The sequence below is a fragment of the Crocodylus porosus genome, unplaced genomic scaffold (assembly GCF_001723895.1).
Source record: "Crocodylus porosus isolate Cpor-Errol unplaced genomic scaffold, CroPor_comp1, whole genome shotgun sequence".
NCBI lineage: Eukaryota > Metazoa > Chordata > Crocodylia > Crocodylidae > Crocodylus > Crocodylus porosus.
In genome coordinates, this window is record NW_017728886.1 from 60,170,050 (window position 1) to 60,183,117 (window position 13,068).

Below are 13,068 nucleotides of genomic sequence, written 5' to 3' on the forward strand. Positions count from 1 at the left end.
TTAGACCTATGGATACAATTCACCTTGGTAAAATTAAAGAAAAAAGTAATGTTTGCAATACCAGCATTATTTCAGAATACAAACATAATTGAATGACTAATTATAGTTATTCCTACTTACTTACATGTTAAACTGAACCTCTTATTTGAAGTATAATAGGAATTGCCCCCCATCACATGGTACAGGCTTGTGGGCACACTGAGAGAGGTTGCTTTCCTTTGGACATGAAGTATCTATTCAAATCAAGGAGGTGTATTCCAAGACATGGACAGAGGGACAGATTAACACATAGGCAAACTAGGCACATATTGTCTAGGGCCCTGGGCTGCAGGGGGGCCCTGTCCTTCCCCCTGCGATGGTGGCACAAATGATCCCATCGGCCTCCCTTCCCTTCCCTTCCCTTCCCTTCCCCTCCAGTCCACCAGCCTTGCTGCCATGGCAGCTGCTTCCTAGCAGTGGCTCCCAGGCCCGCTCTCCACGGGCAGCAGCACCAGGGTGGGAAAGGGGTCTCGACTGGCCCAGGGCCCACTAGTTTCTGTGCATAAGGTCCACTAAAGAGTTAATCTGGCCTTGCATGGACATGGCTGAACTTCAGCCTTTTCTCCTTTTTTGTGTTTGAGCTCAGATTTTCTTTGTCTCCGTGACTTTGGACCTTTCATCTTATACCCTTTTTTTTACTAACTTCCCAGTGAAATAAACAGGATATTTATCTGAATATGCAAGATTTGACCTTTTGTGAGTAAAGGTTTTCTTTTAAAGTTACTGAAGTCCTTTATATTAGATATTAGACAATATGGGGAACCATATGATACATTTAAGTTGAAAATTTAATACATTTTATCACTTACAGTAGTCTTCACAGATACTCAGTTCAAAGGGCTATATATTTTTATTTAATTCTGTAAAGTGAGACTATATGAATAAACAGCGTCTTTATTAATAGGGTTAAATGCCTACCACAAATAGCATTCACTATAACTCAGATCTCCTATTCTTTTATTAATGATTTTACAGGCAACATAAAAAAAAGAGTTTTGTGAAATAAAGGCCTATAGGCTAAAAAGTAGGGGAAGTTTTCAACCACCGTGACTTATGCAAAAGGTCTACACTACACTTACAAGTGCATGAAAATTCCTATCTAGAATGGGAAAGAGGCCTAATCCTGCTCCCATTCAAGTACCTAGCACATACACAGATACCCTCCAGACAAAAAAAGAAAGAACAAAAAAACCCCGACAAACAAAACAAAAATCTGGAAACAGGTTGCAATGTTTGAACATGCCTGTGTATTTACTGAGGTTTTTTTCTATATGCAGTGCAAACCGACATTGTTGTTAAGAAAGCAAAAGCGCTTCTCCTTTTGCACTCTCTGAAAGCTTTCAACAGCTTCATTAAAACCCTCTTTTTTACTGAAAACTGTGGTCTGAAATATTGCTCAAAGCATTTCATTCTGTTATTAATCATATTAAATCTACTTTACTGCAACCAAACTGCTCTGTTATGTACGTTAGGCAAAGATCATTTTTGCCTTTTGGTTAGAACTCATTTTTAATATGACAACAGGGGGGCTATAGCATCAGTGCTTTAAAATCAATACAACTATAAATTACATGTAAAAGGAAACATTGGGCTCTTAGCCTGAAACACTAGATTTATTATTGAAGTAGGTAGCTTCGTATCGATAGAGTACATTAGTTTTATAAAGAAAGAAAGAAGGAGACAGAGGGAGAGAAATCAATGATAACATGGGCTCACTGTTGCTTTTAATGCTGCATTTATAGTAACTACTTCTCACCTATTATTTTAACTTGTAAAATGTCACATTGAAAAATAGATAACAGCTACTGAATGCATACCTGCTGTTTTTCTCAGGCAAAATACCCACTGATTCATGTGTATAAACTGCAGCACAGAGATCCATATTCTTTTTTTTTAATGTATTCATTTTAATTAATGCAAAATTCCTCCTCTCCAGTTTGCAGTATGAATTTCTATCATCTATTCTTCATATTTGGTAGGCAGCACTCCACAGTAAATATGGTATAACAGACACCTTGGATCCAATTCTGTTCTCACTAAGGCCAGCAGCACAGCTCCCATTGCTTTCAATTAGAAATACCCTCCTTTCACTGCAGATCACAGTATATTGATCCAAAACCCACTGAGATCAATAGGGCTCGTTCTGCAGACTTCTGCTGGATCATGTCTTTCTATGATTCTTTAAGAGACTAATTCCACTCCCAAATAAGTTTTGCCGTTGACCTCAACAGAAATAGGATCAAACCTTATGATCCTATTCCATGGATTAGATGCATAAGTGAACTTAGGCACCTATACCACCCTACTTGAGTCTGGAAAACAGTTAACATCAAAGGTGGATAGGTCCACCTTCTGGTCTCTGACTTTGTTTTAAGGCTAAGAGAGGTGTTAACATTTTTCAGGAACTTGAGCAGGATTGAATAGGATCACACTCAGGCACCTAAGTCTGTATGGACATCTAACAGGTGGACTAGGATCTGGCCGTCTGTTTCCACAAAAATTGGATGCCCTAACATATTGATCTCCAATCTTTAAATGCATCTGCATGTTCAAAGACACATGACTCCTGCATAGATTGGAGTAGAACATTTTCCATCATTAATATTTTGTAAGATTTGATATCTTTGCTAGGTAAACATAGGATTCAGCAGAAGATACAGAGCAGATGAATGTTTTCATTCAGCTTTCTTCGTGAACAGTATTTCAACAAGCTTTACGTGGAAAGTCACACTAATGAGAAGAAAAAGGTGTGATTTAAAGCAAGGAAATTGCCCTCCTTGACAAGCTATTAGTCTTGGTGTCATCCTCTGATTCGCAGTTCCATAGTCCACAGGCAAGCCACCTGTAATAGGAGGTTGGCTGGCTTAGCTCCGATGGGAGCTAAGTCTGAGTTTGATCCAGAGTGGTTGGTGCCCTGGAACAAAGGTGTAGGCATCACTGGACTTTTTAAATCTGTGAGTTAAACTGATGTAAGCAAGGCTTATACTGCTTAAGGCACAAGTGCAATAGGGATGTCATTTATTTAGATTAAGATCTAGCTAAAATGATGCCTCCTTCTAGAACAGAAGTGGTCTTAGGTGCTGTGTTCACCACTCTAGTCCAGTCCTAAAGGCCGGGACTGTCAGCCCCTTTTAGCGCTGATGCTACTTCAGAATCATTGTGCTGACTGAAATACAAATATAAACTAGGAAAAATATATAAAAAATAAAATGCAAAACTACACGCGTTGCCCACAGGGGACACTATTTACCTGCAACATCCACTTCCGTGTTGGAGAATATTGTTCATGCTAATGTTGCTTTGCCAGAAGGAATTTCTCCAAGCTGACTTTTCTGCACAATGAAATATACATGCATATTTTATGACATGCAGTTTCATTTCCAGTCACTGTTATTTTTTACACTATGCTATGACAGCCTGAGGAACTGCCTTAACCTACTTATTTTGTTTACAGCCCATCTTCCCCCTGATCTATTGGTGATACCTGAATTTGCTGGCAAGTCTGCAGGGTTGTTACTCATACACATTTTTATCAGGACCAACCAATGTGGCAAAAGAATTGGTTTGCTCCTGTAAGTGTAGTTGACAACTATTCTAAGAAACTAAAGTAGGTCTGGATCTTATTCCCATTAAAATCAATGGGAACTTTGAAGGCTTTGCTGGAAACAGGAGCAGGCTGTCGAACAAACAGCTCTGATTTGGGAGAATTTTTAGCTTTCATATTTCTGATTTCCAATTATAACTATTTAGGAATTCCTGCTTCTGAAACCCTCCACCATACTAAATGAAGGTAGCAAAAATCCCTTTGAGTCTTCTCAGAAGTAAGTGAGGAGCATTTGCAAATCTGTTTTTACTGATTCTTTCTATTTATTTAACCTGCTTTTTCTATATTTGTTGTGGATTTACATAAATGTACTTTCCAAACGGAAGCCTGCTGATGCCCAGTGGGAAATAAGCCCTCAACCTCTCAGTCTCTTTAAGAAGAACCTGGTCTCTTGTGTTTTCTCTGCTCTTTATTCCATGTCACCATAACTGAGTGACTACTGAAGATGAGAAAAGGTGAAGAGTCTGAAGAGGAAAGCTTCTTCCTTTGGTTTTGGCTTGACTGGGAATGATGAAAAACATATGGGCCATGAAAAAGTCCAGTCCAACTTTGTGTTTACTAAGCTCTCTGTAAGCTTCAACATCTGTCACCAAGTAAGCCCAAAAGGGGTGCCCATTGCAGGACCCTGATGGCACATCCAATCCCTCTTCTCCCGTGTACACTGCTGACTAGAATAGTGTTGACAGAGAGAAAGGGAGGGTTATCCGGTATTCAGTGATGGGTTTATTAATAGACAAAGGAGACCATAAGTAATAGCTCTTCACTAATCTGCCTTGAGCTTTGTAGCTACCATTTGGGGAAAGCAGGGTTTCTAGGCAAATCATAATCCTGAACCAAATAGGAAAGGACCTAAGGATGTTGATGAGAATCCTGTCCCCGTCTCTGCCTGTCCCTCATGGTAGCGTCGCCAGTAAAGCATGGCTTTTCTTCAATCCCATCCTCTTTGAGCTCGGATCATTCAGTGAAATCTCAGCCAGGGAGCCCGAGCCCGATCAGGCTGAAATCTATAGCTAAATTCCCGGTGGTTTCAACAGCAGCAAGATCTGGCCGCCAGTGTTGAGACAAGTCCCACACCTCTTCTCATCGGTTCAAGAAAGTGCTGGAGCCTAGGAGGAAACAGCTAGTGAGAAGAGCCGTCTGAAGGCCGCCAGGAAGGGGGTTAAGGTCTAAAGGTAGAACCAGAGAGACTAGATCTTGAACCCTTGTGCACTGGGAGGGGGCGGGGGGAGACCCAGAGCCCATATCCCATGGACAACGGGCTTTGAAAGCTGGCTTGGAGACCCACTTTCGTGTACTGCTCACCCTGCATGCAGAGGAATTGTCCTTTGAGCAATGGATTGCGGGGCTGAGGACGGGATCCCATGGGCTCCCTGAGTAATGGCTCCAGGATCTGCGCCCGGAAAACAGGCTTGGACTTCTTCATTGTATCTGCAATAAGAATCTACCACGGCGTGAGCATAACCCCCGGTTGGCCAAGGCTTGTCCCAGGCAGCGACCCCGGCACAGCGCTGTCCGCCGCCGAGGGGACGGGGTCCTCAGCAGAGCGCTCTGGAGCAGCTGGGGTGCGGGGGGGAGGGGCAGCCCCGCCCCTCCCCCCAGAGAATGGCGGAGAAGTGCCACGGATGTCAGATGGAGCAGGATCGGCCCCTTTGGGCGGCTCTGCTTCTCCACTGACAACCGATGCGACTCCACATCGCCAGCGGGTCCGGGGAAGCGACCTCTGCCCGCGACCTGTTGGCTGCAGGCAATCCGCTTGTTAGATCCCCGGGGTCGTATTCCCAGGAAACAGGGCGCAGGTTTAGACCCCTAGCCCAGTCTTGCCTTTGCGGGCTGCTCTTAAACCTGCCTGGAGACAAGGGGCTGTAGTTCAATACACTTGAAAGGTGAAAAATAGCCCTGCGGAGGGAGATTGAGGCTTCTCGTTGTTTTCAGTCAAAATGTATCGTGTCCTGTATTTAAAAAAAAAAAAATCCCATGTTGAAATCCCGACAGCACAAAAATAGCCACGCGGGAGACACAACACGGTCAAAAGAGGTCGTTACAAATATTTGAAATGTGCCCTATTTTCTGTTAATATACACGGTGTGACTAGTTGGGACTTCCAACGCTGCTGAATATTTATTGGTTTATTTACACAGAGAGAAGCGGCCTTAGAGCAGTACTTTACTCTGAGCTCTGCGGAAACATCTCGAGTTCACCCGCGATTCTGTTGCAAGGGAAATTCCTCTTGGCTGCAAAGCGCGGAGCCCGCTGTCCTCTCGCCCAGCCCTGCAGCACTTGTTGGTATTTATTATGACGATTCACAAAACGAAATTTCGTTAGTCTCCTCATTTTCGCCCGCTCCAAATCGAAGCCAGCGGTAAGGTTCATCGCTCTCTTCCAAATATTAACATATATCACGATTTTGCTTTGTGCTTTTAAATATATAGTTAGACTATCTTTAAATATCTTTCCCCCCCCCAAAAAAAAATAATAGCTGTATTACTGTCCGGATTTTCTCTGAGTAGGCGATGCATTATGAATGGCCTAGCAAGCTGAAGTTCGGGTTATGACTTTAAAAAAAAATTAAATCAAGCCACAGCTAAAGAAAGAAATCACAGCCCAGACTGCTGAAGAAGCCCGAGCTGCTCGGAGCCCTAAAAACAGCGGGCACGGGGTCCACCTCGCCTTCTGCGGACCTAGCACGTCTTTGCAAACACAAGGTTGCCTCCTCCTATGATTTTTCTAGCACCCAAACTGGACTGTAACTCTAATGATCCACAGGCAATAGGTAAACCAGTATGCTACAGGGATTTCCCTTAGGCTGATTGTTTGCTATTTGTCTCGGGGTGTTAGGGTTTGTTTGTTTTTAACTTTCTTGAATTGGGCAGCTTTACGCACTCTATCAATTTCATATCTTTTAATTGAACTGGAGCAAAGGAAATCTCCCCATATCCTGGCATCTGATCGCATTTGAGGTTGTTCGCCGGCCCTTTCTTTCTTTCTAATAATCAATAATTGTGATTCCCGCCACAGGATCAGATATGGCTCTGGAGACAACCCGAAACTGTTGTAAAATACGAGCTGAAACACACAGCATGTGGGTTTGCAGCAAATGGCTGGAAGGGATCAGTAACCTATAAAAATACCGCAGATGCTTTATCCGGACCAAACCCCGCTCAGATTACTCAGACCCTTTGAAGTTATCGGGTAGACTGGACTATTCACGTGATCAACATACACCCTGTTTGCCCCCAAATTCTCCAAGATGAGATGACACTTTTTTTTCGCACCCACCCCCAAGCTCCATTGATTTCAGCGGCCGTTCTGCGTTTGAAACCAGCGCAGCTCAGATCCGCAATATTTTATGGTACATCCGCTATAAAAGAAGATTCTTAGTGAAAGAGAGCCAAGAGCCATGGCTGGAGAGATGGGATGTTTGCTTTGGAAAGGGAGAAAGCAGGAAAACATAGAGCGTCGCAAAGATTTATCATCGCTTTAATTTTAACATGCTATGATATAGCTATTATTAATTTAATTATTTCCGTATGCTGTTTATGTATATATTATTTTATTTCCGGTCTAACTGAGCCAATCACTAAGTCAATGCAATAAAGTCCCCCCCCCTCAAATTAATGTCCAAACTATTATGAATACGGTTGTTTTTCTTTAATCGAGTTAATGATGTGCTCCGATTCTCACCCGCAATCTCTGTCTGTCTGCTCGTCTGGCTGTCTCCGACCCCTACTGCTATCATTTCTTGTACCGCCTGCACCAAGTGTTACCTTTCGCTTCGTGCCCGCTCTCTCTAGTCTAAATATATTACTACTGTAACAGAAATATAGGACCTGCCGCAGATCTCCAAAGAAATCAAAATGCAAATGTCCAGAGTTTATGGGTGATAATTCCTGAGAACCAACATCGGAGGGAAACCGTTCCCAAGCCTATACCCAAAACGTGAGCTGCCATTAGAAAAGGGCTAATAAATTCCTAGTCAGTATGCATTTATGCAGTGATTACGTGAACTTTGACCCCTGGAGAGTTGCCGCAATTAGCTGCAACGTCCACTACTTTTCCAGATCTACATTGCTTGGACTCCTTATTTGTGCAAACGGTGGATCAGGAGGAAATCAAAACACACGCTACTGAGCTGCTTCCACCATTCCCTCCTGCTTGGTTTCCCATAGGTAGATTCAGAATTTAGGACTGTCACTGAAACCTAAAGAGCTCTTCCATTAGCTCTTGTCCAGCACTGTCCTTGAAAGATATGCTGCAAAAGACCGCTTTAAAATTCATGATCTCTTCCTGAAGGGTTTATTTCGAGAATTCATGCCAATCTATGTTAATTGGTGTTTCATCCAACATTAATTGACAGCGTGAAAACCTGGGGTGGGAGGCGGGGAGCTCTGCCTCTGCAGAAGAGAAGAAAGTGTTTCAAGTTTTTAGTAAACATGGCTTAGCAGAAGAATAATAGGAAAGTTGGAGCTCGCGTAGGGAGGGATGAGGCTGTGATTGTTGCCTTTACCAGAGCCCTGAGATAAACCACTGAGACTCATTCTAAAGTGACCCATCACTGAATTCATTCCTGCTTGAACTTTCGGTGAACCTAAGATTAAACAGGGGTGAGCAGCTAAGCAGTTTGTTGTTAGCTGCCTTTTCAACAAGCCTTTCAGACTGAGTAAATATTGATCGGCTTCAATCTGATTGCCCCAGAGGAAAACACTAAAGCATCTCAATAGCCTCCAAAAGTAAACTTTAAAGGTGAACAGCAGAACCGGCTTAAGTAGGGGAGGAAGATGCTAAACTTCGTTTGCCATGTGGATGCATTGAAGCTCGGGAGCGACAACAGCGTAAAAACAAAGGCATAGGAAGAGATCAATTTAAAAGAGCCTTGTCAAATCATGTTTTGACCCTTCACGATTTTTTTTGGCTGGCTCTCCCTCGCAGAGCAATCGCGCCCGGAAAATCGGTAGAATTTTTTTTTATTCCGCATCCCCTTATTATTGGTTTATCGAACCCAAATTCTAAGTAAATGCGAGTGTTTGAATTTCCTTGGATTTAATCGATTAGGGCGACAACAAGATAAGCGAGGCTTTCCTTTTGGAAAAAGCAGAGGGTTCTTCTCAAATAAATCGCTCGCCAACAGCTTGGCACCGTGACAGCGGGGGCTGAAACATTTAGGGGCTTACTTATTGCTCCTTTTTCTGATACATTAAACCATCAGCGAGAGGATCCAGGTTACACACTCAAATTCCAGCACGTTCAGATACGGTTTTCGATATTGCAATCGCTTCCCTGGCATGCATGTACCACTTGAAGTCAGGCAGGGCTCTGGAAGAGAGCCATCTGTTCTGCTTTGTAGCCTTACACTAATAAACAAAAGGTACAGCATAAGCCAGGCGGGAAAATGAAAGAAATATCTGCCTCTGCTTTGAAGTGCCCCTGCATTCACAAGAACCCTTTGGTCAGCCCTGTGCTATTGCAAGGTCTCTCAGCTCTTGATATGGCCGACGCGGCTGCAAATCACCGCTTGTTTCTTTTGACACTGAAGTGAAGAAAATGCCGTTGATGCTCCATAGAGCCCCCAAGAAGCATCGAGAGGTTTATCTGCAGCTCAGGCTTTGGAGGGGGAGGAAGGAGGGGGGATGCCCAGCAGATGTGCAAGATGTTATTTGTTCGGGCTGAAACTCAAATGACACCAGGAGTCTTACACGACATCACACGTGTCTTTCCTAACATGTCTCTACTTAGCTTGGTGACAGTGCAGGAAAGGGCGTGGGACGTGTTTCATTGAGTTAAAAGCACTAACTTAAATCGAAAACTCTGAGAATTTCTTGAAATTACTTTCAGGGACTAGTTTTTTATTGTTATTGTTACTGCTATTCTTCCTATTATTATTATTAGTGTTGTCGTTGTTTGGAAGAGGACGTGACCACTTGGGTCGGTGGAAGGTCCTGGGCTGTTTTGGCAAGAGCACACTACCAAGACACCTGGAGATGGGAGATCTCTGAAATAAGAGGGGCAAAGGAGTAAAAGGTAGCGCGAGGGTCACCTTTCAAGACACACCAATCACCCAACTTGCCAGGTCTTAATAAAGTGGTGTCCCTGGCAATTTCGAGGGAAGGAGAATGCAGTTCTTGAGTCACCTTTGTCCAAGGGCTAATGAAATGTGAATCTCTCGCATCTTGGCCTGGGATGTGAAGAAAGACTGGTTGAAGACGGTTTCTGCGTTTGAAGCGGGCTGTGTTTATATATGTCAACATGCAGTTGGAGGTGAAAAGGTTAGCACTTGACCCAGGAAGTTCTCGCATTTGTGTTTCAAAAATAGATCTGGTTCAGAAATGCCCTCCTGCTGTAAGAGAGGCGGTTTTCCTATATGTTGGAAGGAAACGTTGTTAATATTGTCATCATAGAGCGCGCGCGCGCGCACACACACACACACACACACACACACACACACACCAAACAGGCTGATGCGATACCGCATACTGGGCACTGTGGAAAGGACACACAGGAGTCCTGGCCTCCGCAAAACAATGGGTAGGAGAAAGGTCTTTTATTGAATAGCATCTCGAAGGCCACGCCAGGAGAATAAGGAAGCTAACTAAGTAGGTGATCAATGACGTCACACATGCACTAAAACAACGTGTACCTGAAACTTGAATATATTTATTACAGACATTTTAGGACCCGTAAATTCTGCTCTGGATTCCATCACTCACAGAACCGCAGAACCTTCAATGATTGTACAGGAAATCAGAAAGATAGTTAGCTCACAAATGACAACTGATAGAACTCAGTGCACCTTCAGTACAGCAAAGCATTGTGCATCATGCAAAGTTCCATACACGAATCACAAAAAATATACATTCATTTGGCCAGTCATCACATTTACGATTAGGCTGTAAAGACACCGAGTCGAAGGAAGGATTACTTTGAAAATAGGAATAGGTGAGGTATTTGGGGGGAGATAAAATACCGTTTTAGGTCCAATATAATCCAGCGCAGATTTCTGAAGGGGGGAGGAGAGGTGGAGCACACCAGTAAGGTTTACAAAACCTAGTGCAATTGAAGCCTTCTTCTGTCCCATAAAAAAAAATGGTGCTACAATTCGAGGTATCTGATTGCAAATTTAACTGATATCATCAGGTTTACCATTATAAAATTGGATCCAGTTTTGAGAATGTACCCACCCTGCTTAATCTAAACATCATTTCTAGAAAATCTGTAAAAAGATAAAGCTCTTGGACAAAGTATTTACAACCAACAAACGCATACACACGAAAAAAGAGAACGCATTAAATTAATGGATGAAAGTTCTATAACTCGTGTAAACACTTTCAATAGTGCATCTCATCATGAGGTCATGTACTCTGATAGCTTTGTGTTTCTGTAGGGGAAAAAATATAGAAACATCCTTGCAATTTGGCTCTCCTGAAACAGGGAGACCCTTATAAATGTGCTAAGGAGACAAAAAAGAAAGCACAACTCCTGCTGGAATGTAAGGAATGAATGTAGGACTAGTTAATTAAGTGGTCATCAAAAACTGGCTTTAGAACCCGTGGTGTTTAGCTCTGCATAAAATAAACAGCCAAGGGAATTTCTAAACCCAAATGCTCACGGAACAAGTTATTTGAACGTCAGGATGACCCGAATATTTAAAAAAATATATTTACTTTAAATCAATGAGGGTATGCTAAAGATGTAGCTATAGGGTGGGGCCCAGGGATATCTCAGTTTGAGGTAGTAAGGACGTCTGAGGTAGAGGAGGCCGGTGAAGGGGTGCACGGGGATGAACTGGACTTTTCTGATGACTCTTCTGCTTTCTCCTCGCACCCCGTGGGGGTAGCCGGGGAAATGGGTAGCAAGCCCTCCTTCTCCCTTTTCTTCTGCTTCATCCTACGGTTCTGAAACCAGATCTTCACCTGCGTCTCGTTAAGTTGCAGCGAAGCAGCGATCTCCACCCTCCTGGCCCTGGTCAGGTACTTGTTGAAGTGGAACTCCTTCTCCAGCTCCGTGAGCTGCTTCGTGGTGAAATTGGTCCTCACCGTGTTGGGCTGCCCCACGTAGCCGTACTCTCCCGCCTTCCCTGTGAAAAGCATAGGGCAAGTTTAAGCAAGTGCGGTGATTTAGAGGTGACATAATCAATGTGTACACACGAGCAGAGCGATATGGAGCAGGAACTCCTCGGGATGCGGGGGAGCCCGGCAGTGAGTGATGGAGTGGGTCGTGCTAAGCCGGAGCCAGCCACTAGTGTCAAAGGAAGCCTGATGAGTGGGCTATGAGTCGCAAGACATATTACCACGGGGGCGGAAATAAGAGCCTGGACTGTCATGATGGCAGGGGGGTGAGCCTGTCCGCGCTGCCTTGCCGGAGATCTCCTTACCTGTAAAAAAAAAAAAAAAAAAAAATCCAGATAAACAGGAGGCCAGGGGGAAGCAAAGGTTGGGGGGGGGGAGGGGCGCTCTGCCTTGTGTCGGCTGCTCCAAAACAGAGAGAAAGAGGAGAGAATCCCCCCCCGCAAAAAAACCAAACTTTGATTGCGACTGACCTGTTTTAGGTGGGTTTCTTTTCACTTTCATCCAGTCAAAGGTCTGCGCTGGAGGCGAGGTCTCTGCGGAGGGGGAGCGCGCGGTGTCCGGATGGGTGGCGTGCAGAGGGGACAGGGGGTGGCTGTACCCGGCCAGGGGCAGGCTCTGCTGCTCGGCTCCGTAGGAGGGGTGCATGTACGGGGCGGGCCCCGCCGAGCCCGCGGCGTAGCTGTGCTGGGCGGGGTGCTGCTGGCCCGCGGGAGGGGAGATGTTGCCCGAGTACAGCGCGGGCGCGCACTGGGGGTACCCGCCGCTGCCATCTGCGTCCTGGCCGAGGGAGTAGGGGCTGTACCCCGCGCTGAAGTTCTGGCTGCCATATCCCGGGCCGCAGCTAGGGTGCGAGTAGGACATGCCCAGGCTGCCGGGGTGCTGGTAGGCGCCCGCCTGGGGGTGGTGCGGGTGCGGGTGCGGGTGGGGGGGGCTGATCTGGACCCCCCTGCCCACCAGGAAGCGCTCGTCCCCCGGGCTGCAGCCATTGGCACTGACCGCGCAGGACTGGAAAGTTGTAATCCCGTGCTCGGGGTGGTGGTAGGCGCGGGCGGAGCAGGTCCCAGCCTCCCCGCTCAGGAGGGGATACTCGAGGAAGGAGCTCATCCTCGCCGTGTCCATCTGTCACGGAGTGACCGGGTCTTCCGCGCCCCGGGTGCCCGTGCCAACTTTCTCACCTCCTCCATGGGGCCAGGAGAAAAGCGAGATGGATGCACAGGGAGCTGGGGACACGTGAGGGCCGCAGCCAATGGCTGCGCCTCCTGCTAAACTTTCCCAGCTCCTGCTGGTGATGGATCACCGTTTCAGTGGCATTTAAATCCCGAGCGCTCCTCCATCAAGGTGACGCGCAGCCACCACCACCTCCCT

General features: G+C 45.3%; 1 protein-coding gene across 2 annotated transcripts; it reads right to left on the reverse strand.

Moving 5' to 3' along the window:
• Positions 1-10,157: 10,157 nt before the first annotated feature.
• Positions 10,158-13,046, reverse strand: HOXA1 (homeobox A1). 2 transcript variants are annotated; one of them, XM_019535030.1, is made up of 3 exons: positions 12,174-13,046; positions 11,925-12,008; positions 10,158-11,711 (listed from the first exon to the last, which is right to left on the reverse strand). In XM_019535030.1, the coding sequence occupies exons 1-3, from the start codon at positions 12,820-12,822 to the stop codon at positions 11,356-11,358; spliced, it is 1,089 nt and encodes a 362-aa protein (XP_019390575.1). In that variant the 5' UTR covers positions 12,823-13,046; the 3' UTR covers positions 10,158-11,355. The 2 variants fall into 2 exon arrangements, with proteins under 2 accessions (XP_019390575.1, XP_019390585.1); XM_019535040.1 differs by lacking the exon at positions 11,925-12,008 and having other exon boundaries at positions 12,174-13,045.
• Positions 13,047-13,068: the final 22 nt, after the last annotated feature.